General features: G+C 40.9%; 1 protein-coding gene across 1 annotated transcript in view; it reads left to right on the forward strand.

Moving 5' to 3' along the window:
• The first annotated feature begins 1,062 nt into the window (after positions 1 to 1,062).
• Positions 1,063 to 16,621, forward strand: part of CACNA2D4 (calcium voltage-gated channel auxiliary subunit alpha2delta 4) — a 193,287-nt gene continuing 177,728 nt past the window's right edge. The window contains exons 1-2 of the mRNA XM_032221653.1: positions 1,063 to 1,181; positions 9,027 to 9,108. Of these exons, the coding sequence (XP_032077544.1) occupies positions 1,063 to 1,181; positions 9,027 to 9,108 (201 nt within the window). The remainder of the gene's footprint in view (positions 1,182 to 9,026; positions 9,109 to 16,621) is intronic.

Below are 16,621 nucleotides of genomic sequence, written 5' to 3' on the forward strand. Positions count from 1 at the left end.
TTGCTCCCATTTCCACCCTGTGTGTGACAGATTGGTTGTTTCACACATCCCCAGAATGTCCAGTAATTTTACAAGTCTAGTGGTAGAGGGTCATTGCATGTGCTAATTCCCTCTGGCTTCTAAACTAATTAAAATTATGGTATCACCCTGTTTTTGCATTGATGTGTCTGCTTTCATAGTTTACAGTCCACCAGCTTTTTTTTTCCTGAGGGGAACCCCAAAGCAGCGAACAATGCGGCAGAAAACAATATAATACAAAATGTCAGGATAATGATCAATACTGTGTGCCTGACCTAAATTCTCTCTTTTAATCAGTCTGTCCTGGGTAATAGGATTTGGGGTTCAATATATTTCATATTTTCCATGGTGATGGGAAAACACTAGAAGCCAAGAAATAAATTGGATTCAAAGAACAGAGCAGGGAATATAGTACCGGTCCAGTAGGTAACACAAGACAAAGCCTTCCATGAAATTGGGAGCTAAGGATTCTTCGGAGGGATCAAAAGTCAGGAGGGAGGGTTTGTTTAAAGTTGTGAAATTGTGATGCCATGCTGCTTCAAAAAAAAAAGACTTAAAGTTGGCTAGTTCTAGGCTCTGAAAGGACAGATTGATGCATCGTGTCTCCAGAAATTAGAGTAATCCTGGCTGATTTTATCTCAGCCCAGTTCCTTAAATCTGCAGCTGCTTCTGGTATATGAGGGGATTAAAAGGCCGGCAGTGGATTATGTATATCCTGTGGCTTTTGCTGTTTACGGAGTTCCCCTTCTAGTCTGCCATTTCTACAGGACATGGATACTAGCCTCTCTTTGGTACCTTTCATAGCTATGGAGCAGAGCATTTCTTGAGATCCAACCCAGAAGGTTCTAGTGGTTTTCCCAGGAAGCTGTTTCCCATCCTGAAAAGAGGGAGGAGAAGAGACACAAGGATAAAAGCATGAAGGGTTAGATGCTTCTACATCTACCCTGATTCAAGCTTCATTCCCAGCAAACCATGATGTTGGAGACTCGCTTTCTGGTGCCAGGGACAACTTAAAAGGAAAGAAATGGGGTAAACATTCTGTCTATGCAACTGATTTTGCTGCTGATAATTATTGGGACACAGAGGATGCTCCTGTGGCTTTTCTTCTCATTCAGCTGCCTCCTGCCCTTCTCAAGGCCCCAAACGAAAATACCATTTGAAACGTAAGTGGCCTACATTTTTTTTATCTGTTTCTATTATTTATGCCATTTAGCTCTTCACCCTTTAAAATCTCTCGGTGCTGCTATTTTATACTCCATTTCCTAACCAGCCCTTTTGCTCAACACCCACGTTTTCCTGTTGTATAATATAAAAGCCATCTTTTGCTATCAGGATTTCTTCCCTGTACATATATTTTCGCTCCTTGAACAGGTGTGGGGCTTCTCAATCCCCTCCCGACTTGTTTTTCTGCCCCCACCTCAAAAGGGCCATTAGAGTCGATGCAAACATTTTACTTACAATTATTCATATCTTATTAAAACCATCGCTTTAATTGAAGAAAAGCTGGCACAAGCTTCTCTGTTGGTTTGCATTTTGAAGGTTGCAAGCTTGACCAACTCAAGGGGGAAAAAAACCCTGCACATTTGTTTTGGCTTGTATAGAATTGCTGAACTGTATAAAACAGCATAGGAAGAAAACTAAGCCTAGTAAAATGAGGAGAATTAAAGGAAGCACTTATAGACCCCCATATTCAACCTATAGTCACAAGCGGAGTGAAAATGTTAGATATGAATCCGGGGAGAAGTTATACATACTTTGGACAAATCATGATTTAAGCAAATTTGGGCAAAACCATGTCCCTGCTTAGAACTAACCACAGCACAAATTGATAGCCAGGGGTCTATTTTTGAATCACCAATAACCAGGTTAAGATTAGACCCAAAGCACTGGAATTGATGAGGGTTTTGCATCTTTTTGAGGTATATGCTTTCTATGTCTGTTCTGTGCAAACATTTACTTTTTCTTCTTTTCTCTTTGTTTATTCCTGGCTGGGTTCTTCCCATCTTCTGAATGTGGGCAGTGGCTTAAAAAGAACCTTTCCCTCACACCAGTCTGAGGGAAGGAAATACATGCTTTTCTCTCAGCAGTTTTCTCAGCTGCTGCCTCTCCTCATTAAGGCTGTCTATCTTTCTGTTTCTCTCTTTATTTGTCTCCTGGGTTTTGGATCTGTTTATGCAACTTCTTTCTCAGGAGGCCTCTGATAACAGAGCTCCCAGACAGTCATCTTGTCTTCCTTCCATTCTGTCAAGTTACCATGAAGGTCTCTTCGTCTTACCACCAACTCATAAGGGATACAGGCTTATGCTGACCATGGTTGTACCAGTGTTAACGTATTATTACAAACAGCTTCAAATGGTGCAGAAGTGTGTTGGAATTTGCTATCCTTTCCCTTGGAGGTGGCAGCGACTGGCAGTATATAGCAGTATAGTTTTTGGAAGACTCAAATATGGATACCGTGTTTCCCTGAAAATAAGACAGGGTCTTATTTTTCTTTTGACCCCTGAAATAAGCACTTGGCCTTATTTTTGGGGAGGTCTTATTATTTTTGAGGTGCAGGAGGTGGCAAGCGTGGTCACCTCATGGTTGCTGCTATGTTGCAATATTTTTGGGGAAGGCTTATTTTTTTGGGGGATGGCTTATTTTAACACATGTGCTTAAAAGCCCGATTGAGCTTATTATCCAGGGAGGTCTTATTTTGGGGAAAACAGGGTAGATATCATGAAAAAGTGATAGTAGGGCTTTGGGCCACTCATTCTCTCTCACTCCAACACACCTCACAGGGTTGTTGTGGGGGAAAAAGAGGAGGAAGGAGCATTATGTATGTTTGTTGCCTTGGGTTACTTATAAAACAATAAAGGAGGGATGAAAAAATTAATAAATAAACAAGAAAGGCAGCCACAGTTAGATCAATAGCAATAGAAGTCATATTTCCCAAAATAAAATAAAAAACCCTTGATTTTTTTAAAAAATCTGAAAATGTGGAATTGCAACAGTGATTGCAGCACAATTAGTGTGGCATGACATGATCAAATCATCATAGCACTGTTGTAAGGCAAATTCTGCCCCTTCCATCCTTGGGTGCAATGTGCATACAAATACACAAGGCCAGATGGTTGACCATACATCAGTGCAATGTTGATTTCATCATGATGTCATTCCATATATGTCATGCCCCCCTCCCCCCAATCCTCTATTCTTTCTGCAGATGGGCCCTGTTGACACTTAGGCCTGTTTCTTTTTCTCTTTAAGAAGTAGATAATCGTTCACAAAATATAATGGCCTTATAAGAAGAAAAAGGATCAGATCCTTCTCACGCCTATGTCCTTCCAGCTCACTTTCTGATCCTCTCCTTAGTGCAAAAGTAGGCAATTTTTGTGGCCTAGGTAAAGGTTCACCTCGCACATATGTGCTAGTCATTCCTGATTTTTAGGGGCCGGTGCTCATCTCAGTTTAAAAGCCGAAGAGCCAGCACTGTCTGAAGACGTCTCCGTGGTCAAGTGGCTGGCATGACTAAATGCCAAAGGTGCACGGAAGGCTGTTATCTTCCCAGCAGAGGTGGTTCCTATTTTTTCTACTTGCATTTTTACATGCTTTCGAACTGCTAGGTTGGCAGAAGCTGGGACAAGTAATGGGAGCTCACTCCGTTTTGCAGCGCTAGGGATTTGAGCCATCAAACTGCCGACCTTCTGACCGACAAGCTCAGCGTCTTAGCCACCGCATCCTATGTGTGGCCGAGTTGAGGCCTAGGACTTGCATTTTTCCTCTGTGCACTTTCTGAGGGCTTTGGACTGGCAAACTGAAACTAGCTGAAATTCCCGTGCTGCCAACTGATTTAGAATTTGTAGGATGGAAACATTAAATACATTAAATACAGAGAACGAAGCAAACAGTTTCATGTTTATTTAAATTGTCCCCATTAATTACTTATAGCAGTGCTTCCCAACCTCGATCATTTGTGATCCTCACATGTTCAAATGGCCAAGATTGAAAAACACTGATCTGCAGCATCAGAGGTCTCTTCTCCATTAGGTCACACTGAGATGATCTGAACGGCAAGGACAGACTCTGGAATTGCACTCACAAACCAGTTGGTTTTGCTGGGCAGGTTTCATAGCCCTACAATTTGTCTTGCCTCCCTTCTTCTACCCCCAGAGTTTGCTTGGTTTAGGCATTAGCAAATGAAAGTTAGATGTTAATGGGGATTAAGTGTCTAGCAAGCCCTGAGTGCCTGCTACGACAAAGGAGGGAAATAATTATCTGATTGGTGTTATTGCTGGAAGTTTGTTATTTCACAGCTTACAAGCATAAATGGGAAGAGCTAAATTGTCTAAGGAGCCTCTCTTCCAAGTGTTAATTGAAAAATGCAAGTCACTCATAGGACAGAGGGGCATGATGGCATCAGTGGGGTTGATGAGTGGGGGCATTTGAAGAGGAGTTGAAATGGATGAAAAATAATAAGTACAACTTCCTTATTTTGTGATCATTAGATCAGAAACCTGCAGCACATATCAAACTGATCTTGTAATGAAAACAATATTTGTATGTGTGTGTGTGTGTGTGTGTGCGTGCGTGCGTGCTAGTGGATGTTTTGGGAAGACAGGAACAATTAGGTGTGAAATATTATGGGATTTATTAAAACTGAAGGATAGCTTCCCAGAATAAATTCTAAAAAAGAATAAGGGTTTAAAAAAAATCTTACGAAGCCTGGAAAATTTTAGCCAGTGGCATCCTACTATGCCATTAGGCCATTTAAATCTCAATCAAGTCAAAGCATTCAAGCAACCTGTTATAGCAAGGACTACAAATTTGAAGCACAAATCACATGACGTAGATTCCGCCTATTGAACCTTTCCACCCTTTTCTCTGAAAAATGTGAAACTCTGGAAAGCAAATGGAACTGCACAGCTTTCCTAATGCTTCCTAAATTTTCTATATCTGCTCATATGGGTGTCATAAATGACTCCATTGAGACATTTACAGAATTCTGATTGGCTGAAATCCATGAGTCCTGCTGGTAATAACAGAAAGAAAATGGGGAAAGTAAGGGTTCTTTTCTTATGATTAAGTTTAGGTGCTTTTCACCTATTTTTGAGGCAGCATGAAATTGCTGTCCCCATTCTCAGCTCTTATTTTGCCTTTACTGTGCTTTCTCCAAGTCATGGCTCAAAATGCTTCCTGATTGGTGGATGTACCACTTATGATAGGAAAGGTTTCACATCCATTAATCAGGGCACCACAGCAAAGTCTCAGTTCAGACTGTGTCTGATTTCTATTGGATGGCTTGTCTGCCCTTCCTCCCACATCTCTTTGGGTAGCTCCCCTGTTAAAATAAAGTAAAATAAAGAAAATGTAGGAAGATTTTGGGATAGAAATATATCAGCCTCACTAGATAGACCCCCCACCAGGAAATCAACTCCACAGGAATGCTAAAACTACTTTTACTGAGATTATTTAAAATAACAGAATCTTACAAGGCTACTGGTGTTTGTACCATGATGTGCTCCAATTCTCCTCCTCCTCCTCCTCCTCCTCCTCCTCCTCCTCCTCCTCCTCCTCCTCCTCCTCCTCTTCTTCTTCTTCTTCTTCCTCCTCCTCCTCCTCCTCCTCCTCCTCCTCCTCCTCCTCCTCCTCCTCCCTCCTCCTCCTCCTATGTGAGCCACCTCTAAATGTTATCTGGACATTCTGGACTTAAAAGTGTTTTTGCTCCCTTGTCTAGGTAATGGCCTTTTCTTATCCTCATCAAGGTCATCTTTCTTACTTTCTACAGAAGAGGTCTAGAGAGGAGGAAGATAGGTCCTGCCCTAACTACGTATCTAGATAAGTCCTGAAGAGTACAGTAAATGACTTGGAAGTATAGCTGTTGGGCAACCAATCTCATAAGTTCAGGATGATTGAAACTGAACAATACAGGAAAACCGATAAACAAGCAATAAACACTCAATTCAACATCTGCCGCCTTCAAGATATTACAAGCAGGGAAAGTGAGGAAATAGTTCTGGAACAGAATCCCCCCCCCCCCAAAAAAAAAACATTCCTTATGGATTGTGTTCTGAAGGTATTTAAAAAGTCTTTGAAAACCTCAGGCCTTGGGTAGGGATGGGTGATTGCCATACAAAATGAGCTTTTGTATGTCTGTTTGAACATTTTTCCTTCTGGACACACATTGTTCTTTTCTTTGTTTTATTGATTTTACTGTTTTTAATGTTACACACTGCCCAAGGTCTTTATGAAGTTGAGTGACCTTGCAGAAAAAAAGGTAAAAGACACAAATTGATGCCATTTCAGATCACTGCACGTACTTTTAAAGCCAAGTAGTGTTAAATTGCCCTTTCTCTCCCCCCCACAATAAAATAGTGGAAGAGTGGTTGTTTTCAGATAACAGCTAAGGTGGAATTGTGCATGGATATCCATTCTTCTTCATCAGATAAAATAAAAGCTCGCTTTCCTTTCCTGTGTTATTATCAGCCAGGAGAGAAGATGATTTCAAAAATAGGAGTGTGATCAATATGAATAAGCAATGGTGAGGAAAACACTGGGGGAGAAATGGCTCTCATGGAAGCTGACTACAGACCACAGGGAGACGTGCATGCCTGCATCACTCGACACTCTTAAAACACACTCTAATCACACCCAGAGCAGCTGACTGTGCCTCCAAGATAAAGGGTGCCAAACTGTTAGAGATTAAGCATATCTTGAATAAGGTCAGCTTAAGTGGAGAAAGCCTATTTTTATACTGGTATGCTTTGTGACAACATAAGATCGTTTCATTCATAAGCTGGGGATGAAAGGATGTGTGTGAACCAGGGTTATTATCTACATTAGACCATAACTGGTTCTGACAGTAATTGGACTGATTAGCTCTTCAACGTGCAAAATACTGAAGTAGTTAATAATCACTAAGGAGCAGCATGTTTTTAAAAAGAGCTATTCCCCACCCCCACCCCCAAGATTGATTTAAAAAGAAACAGTAAATCCCAACAAAACCAATTCGATCAGGATTATGTAGTACTAAATTACTAAGATATCAATTAGGACTGAATTTTCTCTTTTCTCGATATCACAAATAGAGCAAGAACATGCTCTAAATAATGTAATGTAACTAAAACTAGAATGAAACTTTTGAGGAATTCAGTGGTTTTAGGTTGTGAGATTGACCAAAAAAATAATACTTTTTGAGCTGAATGGTATTGCTTCACAAAAAAACATTGTCCCTGGAGAAAAATGAAGATGTGAGGAAAATCTAGTTTGATTTTCATCAGATGGTGAAAACGGGAATGTTTAGTGAGAAAGTTTGTCCTTATATGATACACAGATAATTAAAACAGTGTTAAAGGCTTTACTATTTATGAGGCACCAGCTGCAATTCTAAACACATTGCATGCTTCCCTGTATAGAGCTGAGTTGAAGTAGTATATAATTTTCTTTCTAGAGTCCTATTGAATTAAATAGGCTCATGTATCTTTAAAATGTAGAATAAATCTTCATCCATAAAACCACAGTTGTATACATCAAGTTCTACTAATACGGATCAATAGTGCTGGAGTCTCAAGATAACCAATACAATTAGAGTTAAGATATTAATTCACCACACTCACAGGAAATACCGTGCAAACAATTTAATTGGGGCTTTCATTTCTGTCCTATCTGGGGAAGCTAAAACATGTGTAAGAGTTTAGTTGAAATGTGTATAATGATGTGAAGAACACATACATAACAGCAACCGTGTTAAATCAATTAAACAGACCGATTTAGAACTCTGATAAATGTTTGCATCCATATTGTAGCAAAGCTTTGTTGAGGGATGGTGACTGATATACTCAGACAACTTCTTGTCTCCTCTTCAGTTGTGATCTTGCAGAGTCTTAGTCAGTGGTGGGATGCAACCGGTTTAATAACTGGTTAGGTGAGTGTGCGCTTTGCGCGCGCCTGCAACATTAAAAAAAAACCAACCTTTTAAAGCTTGAAAACTTACCTTCAATGTCAACACCTGTGAGTAAAACAGCTGATGCGCGGCAATCCACTGTGCCGCATGAATCAGCTGAGCTAAAAACTAGGAACATATAGGACAGGAAAGCACAGGATTGAGTGGGCGGGGCCAAATGCTCACCGGAACTACCGGTTTGCCCGAACCGACTGAATCCACCCCCCGTCTTAGTGCAGTACAATGTGGCTCAGTCAGTGGTGAAATTCAATTTTTTTACTACCGGTTCTGTGGGTGTGGCTTATTGGACATGGCAGGGGAAGGGTACTGCAAAATCCCCATTCCCTCCCCACTCCTGGGGAAAGGATATTGCAAAATCTCTATTCCCATCCCACTCTGGGGCCAGCCAGAGGTGGTATTTGCCAGTTCTCCGGACTACTCAAAATTTCCGCTACCGATTCTCCAGAATCTGTCAGAACCTGCTGAATTTCACCCCTGGGCTCAGTCCTTTCAAGGCTAACTACTGCCCCACTGTTGAACAACAGAACACCTGATGGTCCCACTCGTCTCTCTTTTATCATATGTCCCACCTCAGTAGGAATAAGAGAGAAGAGAAGGAATGGCAGGCTCCACATCTCTTTTCCTCCTGTCCAATGCGACCATCTGTGGATTGGGCTCAGAGGCAAGTAAGTAGGCTGAGGGACAATGAGACATTCAAATTGTTTGTCTCACTGGAGTGGTTTCTCAACCTCTGGAGCTGACACGTTACAATACTGGCATGTCCATATTGGTCATTCCTACTTAATTGGCCGAACGATATGCAAGGGTATCTGCAAGGGTATCAAAGAGGTCAAGATGATGGCTACTACCTTAAAATAGAGCCCCCTACCCCCTTTTTACATGCAGCAGGGCTTTGAGTGCATGGTTGAAATGTAGCCACCTTCTTAGCTTTTAAAATTCATGTAAAAAAGGATAGAGCTTTGATTGCAAAGATGGAGCTGCCATCCTGACCCCATGAACACTCCTAGAGACATGGCAATAAGTAATGACAATGTTGTGTTCTCTCCCCCACCCCCTCTTTGCATAGAGTGAAGTCCTGGGCTGACTCCTTTGGTGAGGATTTGTATTATATTGTCACAAAATATTCTGGCTCCCTCTTATTACAGAAGGTAAGTAACAAATGCTGCATATTTTTGTAAACACTCCAAAATCATAGAATATAATCTTTTTTTTTTTTTGCTCTCTTAAAAAAAACCATTATAGAAATATCAGCAGCAATGGATTTCACATTTTGTTTCCACTGGTTCGCCGTGCCTTATGCGCATGCGCCCAGCCTCAAAAATGTGCCTAAATAAGATGGCATAGACCCAGGGCGAGTGGGTGGACCCACTCACTATTTCTGCTACTGGTTTGGCTGAAATGGTTCGGACTGGCTGAGTACTACCTCTGAGTATCAGGATGTTTATCCATTCTTCAGAATCCTTTTTTGTTTTTTTCTGAAATCCATATTCATCAACAGACACTGGATATTGGCATCAGCAGCAGAACATCTGATGTGGAAGGTGTTTATGATTTCAGTAGTTCCAGTAAATAAATCTTGACCTTTGCATGGAAAATTCAAAACAGTGGACAGTTCAAAAGATTGTTTGTTTAGCAAATGAATTTCTTTTCAGATTAAAACCAAAGCTATGAGATATGCTGGCTGTGGTTGGTTATATAAAGATTAATTTTACCAGAAGATGTAGAGGTGCTCTGTTGGTTTTTTATAACCTCTGAAGTATAAAAATGAATAGAACACGGAAATTATTATCCACAAAATTTAATTCAGTTTATAAAATATGTTTTGTGAACTCCCTACTATACCCAAATTATCCTGTAAAAATATATTTTGTTCACCAACTATTGGAATAACAATGATTGGTATAAGATTTTGTCTTGTTTTGCTTCAATGTTTTTCCATGAGATTTTTTTTTCTTGGTATTTTGCAATGTTCTTATGAAAATCATAGTTTAAGTTTCTAAATGTTGTTGGAAGGGATTATGGTTGAACACACACACACACACACACACACACACAAACAAGATTCCCTTGGGTGTTCTTGGCTCCCAGATCTACCTAAGAAAGCTTTTGCAAGTGGTTATCACCATGATCATATGATCAAAATTTGGGTACTTGGCAACTGATATGTACTTGTGATAGTTGTCCTGCCCAGAATTCATGTGATAATTATTTGTAAGCTTCTGACACACAAAGTGGATGGGAAAAGCCAGGTTTGCTTAACACCTGAATGGTTCACTTAACAATTGCAATGATTTGCTGAACTGTGTGTGGGGGGAGGTCCTAAACTGAGGCACAACTCACTTAACAGCTATCTTGCTTAGCAATGGAAAATTTGGTCTCCATTGTGTTCATAAGTTGAGGACTACCTATTTAACACAACATAACCAGGCAGAATTGGGGGTGGGGGTGGGGGAGGCAATGCTTACTCTTCTTTGGAGTATGTGAAAACATTTTGCTCCATTTCAAAACAATTGCAATTCTACTGGATGGATGCATTCCAAAGCATTCTTCTTCAAATAGAGCCATTCATGTTAGCTTAGTACAGGGGTCAGCAACCCATGGCTCTGGAGCTGCATGTGGTTCTTTCATCCCTCTGCTGTGGCTCCCAATGGCCGTTTGGCACCACAATTTTGAGAGGAGCTTCTGGTTGGGAGGGAGGAAAAGCACAGCGCGCCAGGAGGAGATTCTATGGCAGGGGGTGAGTTTTCCAGTCAGCTCCACAATTGATAGGGCTTTCGGTTAGGACAGGTAGAGGAAAAAGGACGCTGCGCTAGGAGGAGACTGTGCTGGGGGAACTGGACTTCCGGTTGGCTCCAGAATTGAATGGGGGCTTCCGGTTAGGATCTTTGTGGCTTTTTGAGTGTTTAAGGTTGCTGACCCCTGTTCTGGGTGGTCTTCAGAGGCAACAGTATTTTTTATATTTATTTACTCAATTTTTATAGTCATCCCTGGCTTAACTCTATGCTTTGTAAATGGAATGTTTTGGGTAATAAGATCTATTTCCTCAAACATGCCCCTTTTTCCTGTGAACAAGGGTTTCCAACAAGAATTTTTTTGACAATATATTTTTAATGAAAAATAATTGAGATTATAAAGAGAGAACTAAAAACTTGGGGCACGTAATGATGTATAACTATACAATATTATTATGAGAAACTGTAACCAGGCCCACACTTTGCCCCCCAAATAAGCTTTTTTTGTGTGGCGGGTGGGATAAAAATGTAATTGCTCTATATGTATACTTTTTTTAGGATAGATGTTAAAATTATTAATATGAAAGATGTTTATTGAAATGAAACTACTAACTCCATCAACATTAAATTGAGCCAGCTCAGAAGCTGAAATACACCATGCAAGCGAGATGAAGTGAGTGGAAGAGAGAAGGGAGACAACAGGAGGAAGAGAGGGGTTAGGAGAGGGGGGGAGAAGAGGAGAAGAGAAAGAAGGAGTGGAAAGAGGAGAAGGAGAGAGGAAGAGGAAGTAGAGAAGAGAAGGATGATAGAGGGAAGAAAGGAGGTAGGGAGGAGGAAAGAGGGAGAAGAGGCAAGAAAGCGATGGATAGGGTATAAATATGGTGTATGGAAAGCAGAAGAGCAAATAGCAACAGCAATAGCAATAGCAGTTATATACCGCTTCATAGGGCTTTCAGCCCTCTCTAAGTGGTTTACAGAGTCAGTATATTGCCCCCAACAACAATCCGGGTCCTCATTTTACCCACCTCGGAAGGATGGAAGGCTGAGTCAACCCTGAGCCGGTGGGATTTGAACAGCCGAATTGCAGAACTGCAGTCAGCTGAAGTAGCCTGCAGTGTTGCATTTAACCACTGCGCCACCTCGGCTCTGATAGTCTTTGTGGGTTGATGGTAAGAGGAATTGATATAATATTGAACAATTCAAAATAGTGTTGGTCATGATGTAATGGTATATACTGTATGTGGTTATTTTTATGAAAATAAAACAAATAAATAAATAAATAAATTATTAAAAAGGATTTTTTTGACAAATGGCACTTTATTATTACTATAAATCATTACACACACACACACACACACACACACACACACACACACACACACACACACACGTAGTCTTTGGCTTACAACTACATGCCCCAAATTTCTGTTGCCAAGTGAGACAAGACATAGTGACATAGTGGTTACAATGCAGTGCTGCAGGCTACTTCTGCTGAGTGCCAGCTGCCAGCAGTTTGACAGTTCAAGTCTCACTGGCTCAAGGTTGACTCAGCCTTCCAACCTTCTGAGGTGGGTAAAACGAAGACCCAGATTGTTGGGGGTAATATACTGACTCTGTAAACCGCTTAGAGAGGGCTGTAAAAGCACTGTGAAGCGGTATATAAATCTAAGTGCCATTGCTATTTGTTAAGTGAGGGGTTTTTTTTTTTTTGCCATAGTTGTTAAATGGATCACTGCAGTTGTTAAGTTAGTAACATAGTTGTTAAGTCAATTTGACTTCTCCATTGGCTTTGTTTGTCAGAAGGTCACAAAAGGTGATCACATGACTTCAGCAGACGGCAACGGTCATGAATATGAATCCATTGCCAAGGGCCTGAATTTTGCTCATGTGGTCATGGGGATGTCACAAGGGTCGTAAGGGTGAAAAATGGTCATAAGTCACTTCTTTCAGTGCTGTTGTAACTTTGAATGGTTACTAAACGAATTGTAAGTCGAGAACTACCTGTATCTATTTAAATGTGGGTGGGCATGCTGTAATATTTATCCACGCCTTGCCTTACTCAATGAATTCTGGCCATATGAAAGGCAAGGCTCTCCCTTAGGGTACCGTTGCTGTTTCTGAGTTGTAGGTGTTGGATCTTTGATTCCTGCTATTTTTGTCCATACCGACATAAAAACATCCCATTTAAACTTTTTAACAAGTCCCTCAAAGCATATTAATCATTTTGACGCAATCTATTCGAGAGACAAGGGCAGAAAACTTTCTTGAATTGGACAGTGTATCTGTATAAGAATCAATGCTACCGGTGCATTGATTGAAAAATTGATCCTTTCGGTTTCTTTGCCTCCTTCAACCTGAAAGTGGCTTTAACTGGAAAGATGGTTCCCATCAAAATTAATTTTCTACACTAATGACTCCATTTCCCTACTGCCAAATATCATAACAATTTTGAGGCACCCCAATTAGGGAGCCTAGGGCAGTGGTCCCCAACCCCCAGTCCTTCAACTGGCACCAGTCTGTGGCATGCTGGCAACCAGACCACGAAAACAAGTGAAGTCCCATCCACAGGGTGCAGGTAAAATGCAAAATCCCTCCACCTCTGACTGGTCCCGGGTCCCCAAAAGATTGGGGGCCACGAGCCTAGGGGAAATAATGTACAGTAGTGGCCAAAATTGTGGAAACCTTTTGGGAAAAGTGTATTTTTGAGGTTTGATGGCTAATAACACCACCTTTTTGGAGTAGTACCATAAAATTATATATCAATGGAAAGATAATTTAATCAAGAATTTAATGCAATAACTTTTATGAAGGATTTGCTATTAGAATAGCAGTTATAAAGAAGAAAAGTGAAACACAGAAAGAAACAAGATATACAAAAATTATATCTGACAAATGTTCTCCTCTCAGCTTCAGTACATGACATCAATAACTGAATCCTACTATGATCTGATTGGCTCATTGCCAAAACAAGATGATACCTGATTGGCTCCCTAAATACTCAATTTGTATCTGATTGGCTACAATCAGATGAAGGAAAGCTACCTGATATCAACCTAAGCAAGTTGTGTTTCCTTTTTCTGGTTATTTGCCTATAACTTTTCATAGAACAAATAATGACAGCCTATTGATAAACAGATAATTGAACAAACATTACATTTTTGATTAAATTATCTTTCCATTGATATATAATGTTATGGTACTACTCCCCCAAAACGTAGTGCTATTAGCCATCGAACTTCAAAAATACTAAAGATTTCCACAATTTTGGCCACTACTATATGACACTACATCATCTTTGCACATTCCTCTGTGGTCATCACATCACAGCAGCAAATAAAAACTCTAACCATTAAGACATTTGCTGCAGTACCATCATATACGGTATGTTTTCTCAAAGAGCACAGCATTTTTTTTTTCATTTCAAAGCGATTGACTTTTACCCATTTCATATATCCAAATGGAGCATTAGCTACCATATTTTTCGGAGTATAAGATACACCTTTCATCCTCAAAAAAGAGGCTGAAAATCTGAGTGTGTCTTATACACTGAATACAGCATTTTTTGCCTCCCGAAAGCCCACCTCCTTCATCAAAATGGCCGTGCAGAGCCTTTAGGATCCTTGCAGAGTGCTCCTGGGGGCTCGGGAGGGCAGAAATGAGCAAAAAACTGGCCATTTTTTTGCTCAGTTTTGCCCCCCACCCCACCCTCCAGGAGCATTTTACAAGCCTCCTAAAGGCTATTCATGCCCTTTTGGGGGGGGGGGGAAATGGGCCCGTTTTCGTGAAAAACGGGCTGCTTTTGGGAGGTCTGCAGAGTGCAAAAACTTTTTTAAAAAATTTGCCTCTTCAAAACCTTGGTGCGTCTTATACTCCAGTGCGTCTTATACTCCAAAAATATGGGATACATCTTAGGTCCAAAATAATAGGGTGGCAGATCAATTTATCTGATTTATTTACATGGTCTCTATTCCATTCATACGTGAAACAGAGAGCATAGACTGATCATAACCTGATTAATGGAACTAAAATTCAGAAAAACAGGTTCCCTGCAGGGAAGCATCTTCCAACCAAACACTTCCAGATGAAGTTCATTTAATTTTAATAAATCTTTTGCTGAAGGGTAGCTTTAATCACATTTTTTCCAGTTAGTAATGAACAGTTTCTTGAATAATTTTAGGGATTGTTGATCTTATATAACTATACAGTGTAATATCCTCAAATTGGGTTCTGTACCAGAAGTGTAGAAAAACCAGCAAGGATCCTAACTTCATGTGCTTTGTACTCTAATGGAGTTAAACTGGTAGTACCGTCTCATATATATCAGCCCAGAATTCAGAATATTTCTGTTGAGATTCATTAAGAAAGTGGGGTGAGTAGATAAAATGTAATCACTTTGCAACATTATACATAATTCTGACCATCATATGGAAAAGAATAGCATGAAAAACATGGAAAGGAGCAACTTGAGAGATCAAAGGTACATAAATTGTTACATCTCCCTATATAAGGAAAGATTGCATGAAACACTTGGAACTTTTCAGCTTTCGAGAAAATCGAGAAGAGTAAATGAAGGGGGCTTGATAATTGGCAGGACTATAAGAACTGAGGTTAGATACAAAGAATCAGAGAATTCACGTAGAATAACAAGGCTGGAAGGGACCTTGAAGGTCTTCTAGTCCAACCCCTTGCTTAGACAGGAAACCCTACACCACTTCAGACAAATAGATATCCAACAACTTCTTAAAGATCCAAGATGAGGCTTAGCTGTAACAATAAGCCACCCAGAGTCATTGGGTACAAGATTGGCAGCAAATAAGATAGATAGATAGATAGATAGATAGATAGATAGATAGATAGATAGATAGATAGATAGGTAGGTAGGTAGGTAGGTAGGTAGGTAGGTAGGTAGGTAGGTAGGTAGGTAGGTAGGTAGGCAGGCAGGCAGGCAGGCAGGCAGGCAGGCAGGCAGGCAGGCAGGCAGGCAGGCAGGCAGGCAGGCAGGCAGGCAGGCAGGCAGGCAGGCAGGCAGGCAGGCAGGCAGGCAGGCAGGCAGGCAGGCAGGCAGGCATGTTAATAGACCCCCATCCTCAAGAAATGAACAACCCCCATCCTCAAGAAATGAACAGTCCATTGAGTTGCACAAGCAAGAAAAAGAGAACTAAAAGTTGAACTGGGGTCATGTGTTATTTGGCTTACAACTTTGGTTTTCTGTTCTAAGTATTTATTTATAATAAAACTAGACTATAAAAGAGATGTGTCCTTAAATCTGTTAGCCTTCAAATTTGAGTAATGGCCTAAGTGACACCTGTTATTACCAATACTGTATATAAAACTATGTACAAAGAAAAGAAAATGACTAGGGAAATTCTCTTAAGCTCTGAGACACAGACCTCTTTCCATCAGAATAGAGCTGGAAGGGACCTTCTAGTCCAACCCCCTGCTCAAGCAGAGGATGCTATACAATGTCAGACAAATGACTCTCTACTCTCTTCTTTAAAACCTCCAGTAATGAAGCCCTCACAACTTCTGAAGGCAAGCTGTTCCACTGGTAAATTGTCCTCACTGTTAGGATGTTTTTATAGCAGTAGAATCCAACCATGTTGTCCACTGAAGTTTAATGAGGATTGAAGGCAGGGGTGGGTTCCGCAGTCACTACTCCCGGTTCACTCGCGGGCATGCCACGCGCGTATGGGCAGAGCAATAAAAATTGCTCTGCGCATGCACAGAAGCAAAAAGCAAGATGGCAGCACCTATGGTGCCCCCCCCTTGAGAACCAGTTCAGGGCTGTGGCAGGCCTGGGTTAGCTCATGGGCATGCCACCTGTGCATGCGCAGAGCAATTTATATTGCTTTGCGCATGCACAGAAGCAAAAAGCAAGATGGTGGCGCCTATGGTGCCACCTGGAGAACCGGTTCAGGGGTGTGGCAGG

This window comes from Thamnophis elegans, chromosome 7, assembly GCF_009769535.1.
Source record: "Thamnophis elegans isolate rThaEle1 chromosome 7, rThaEle1.pri, whole genome shotgun sequence".
Taxonomy (NCBI): domain Eukaryota; kingdom Metazoa; phylum Chordata; class Lepidosauria; order Squamata; family Colubridae; genus Thamnophis; species Thamnophis elegans.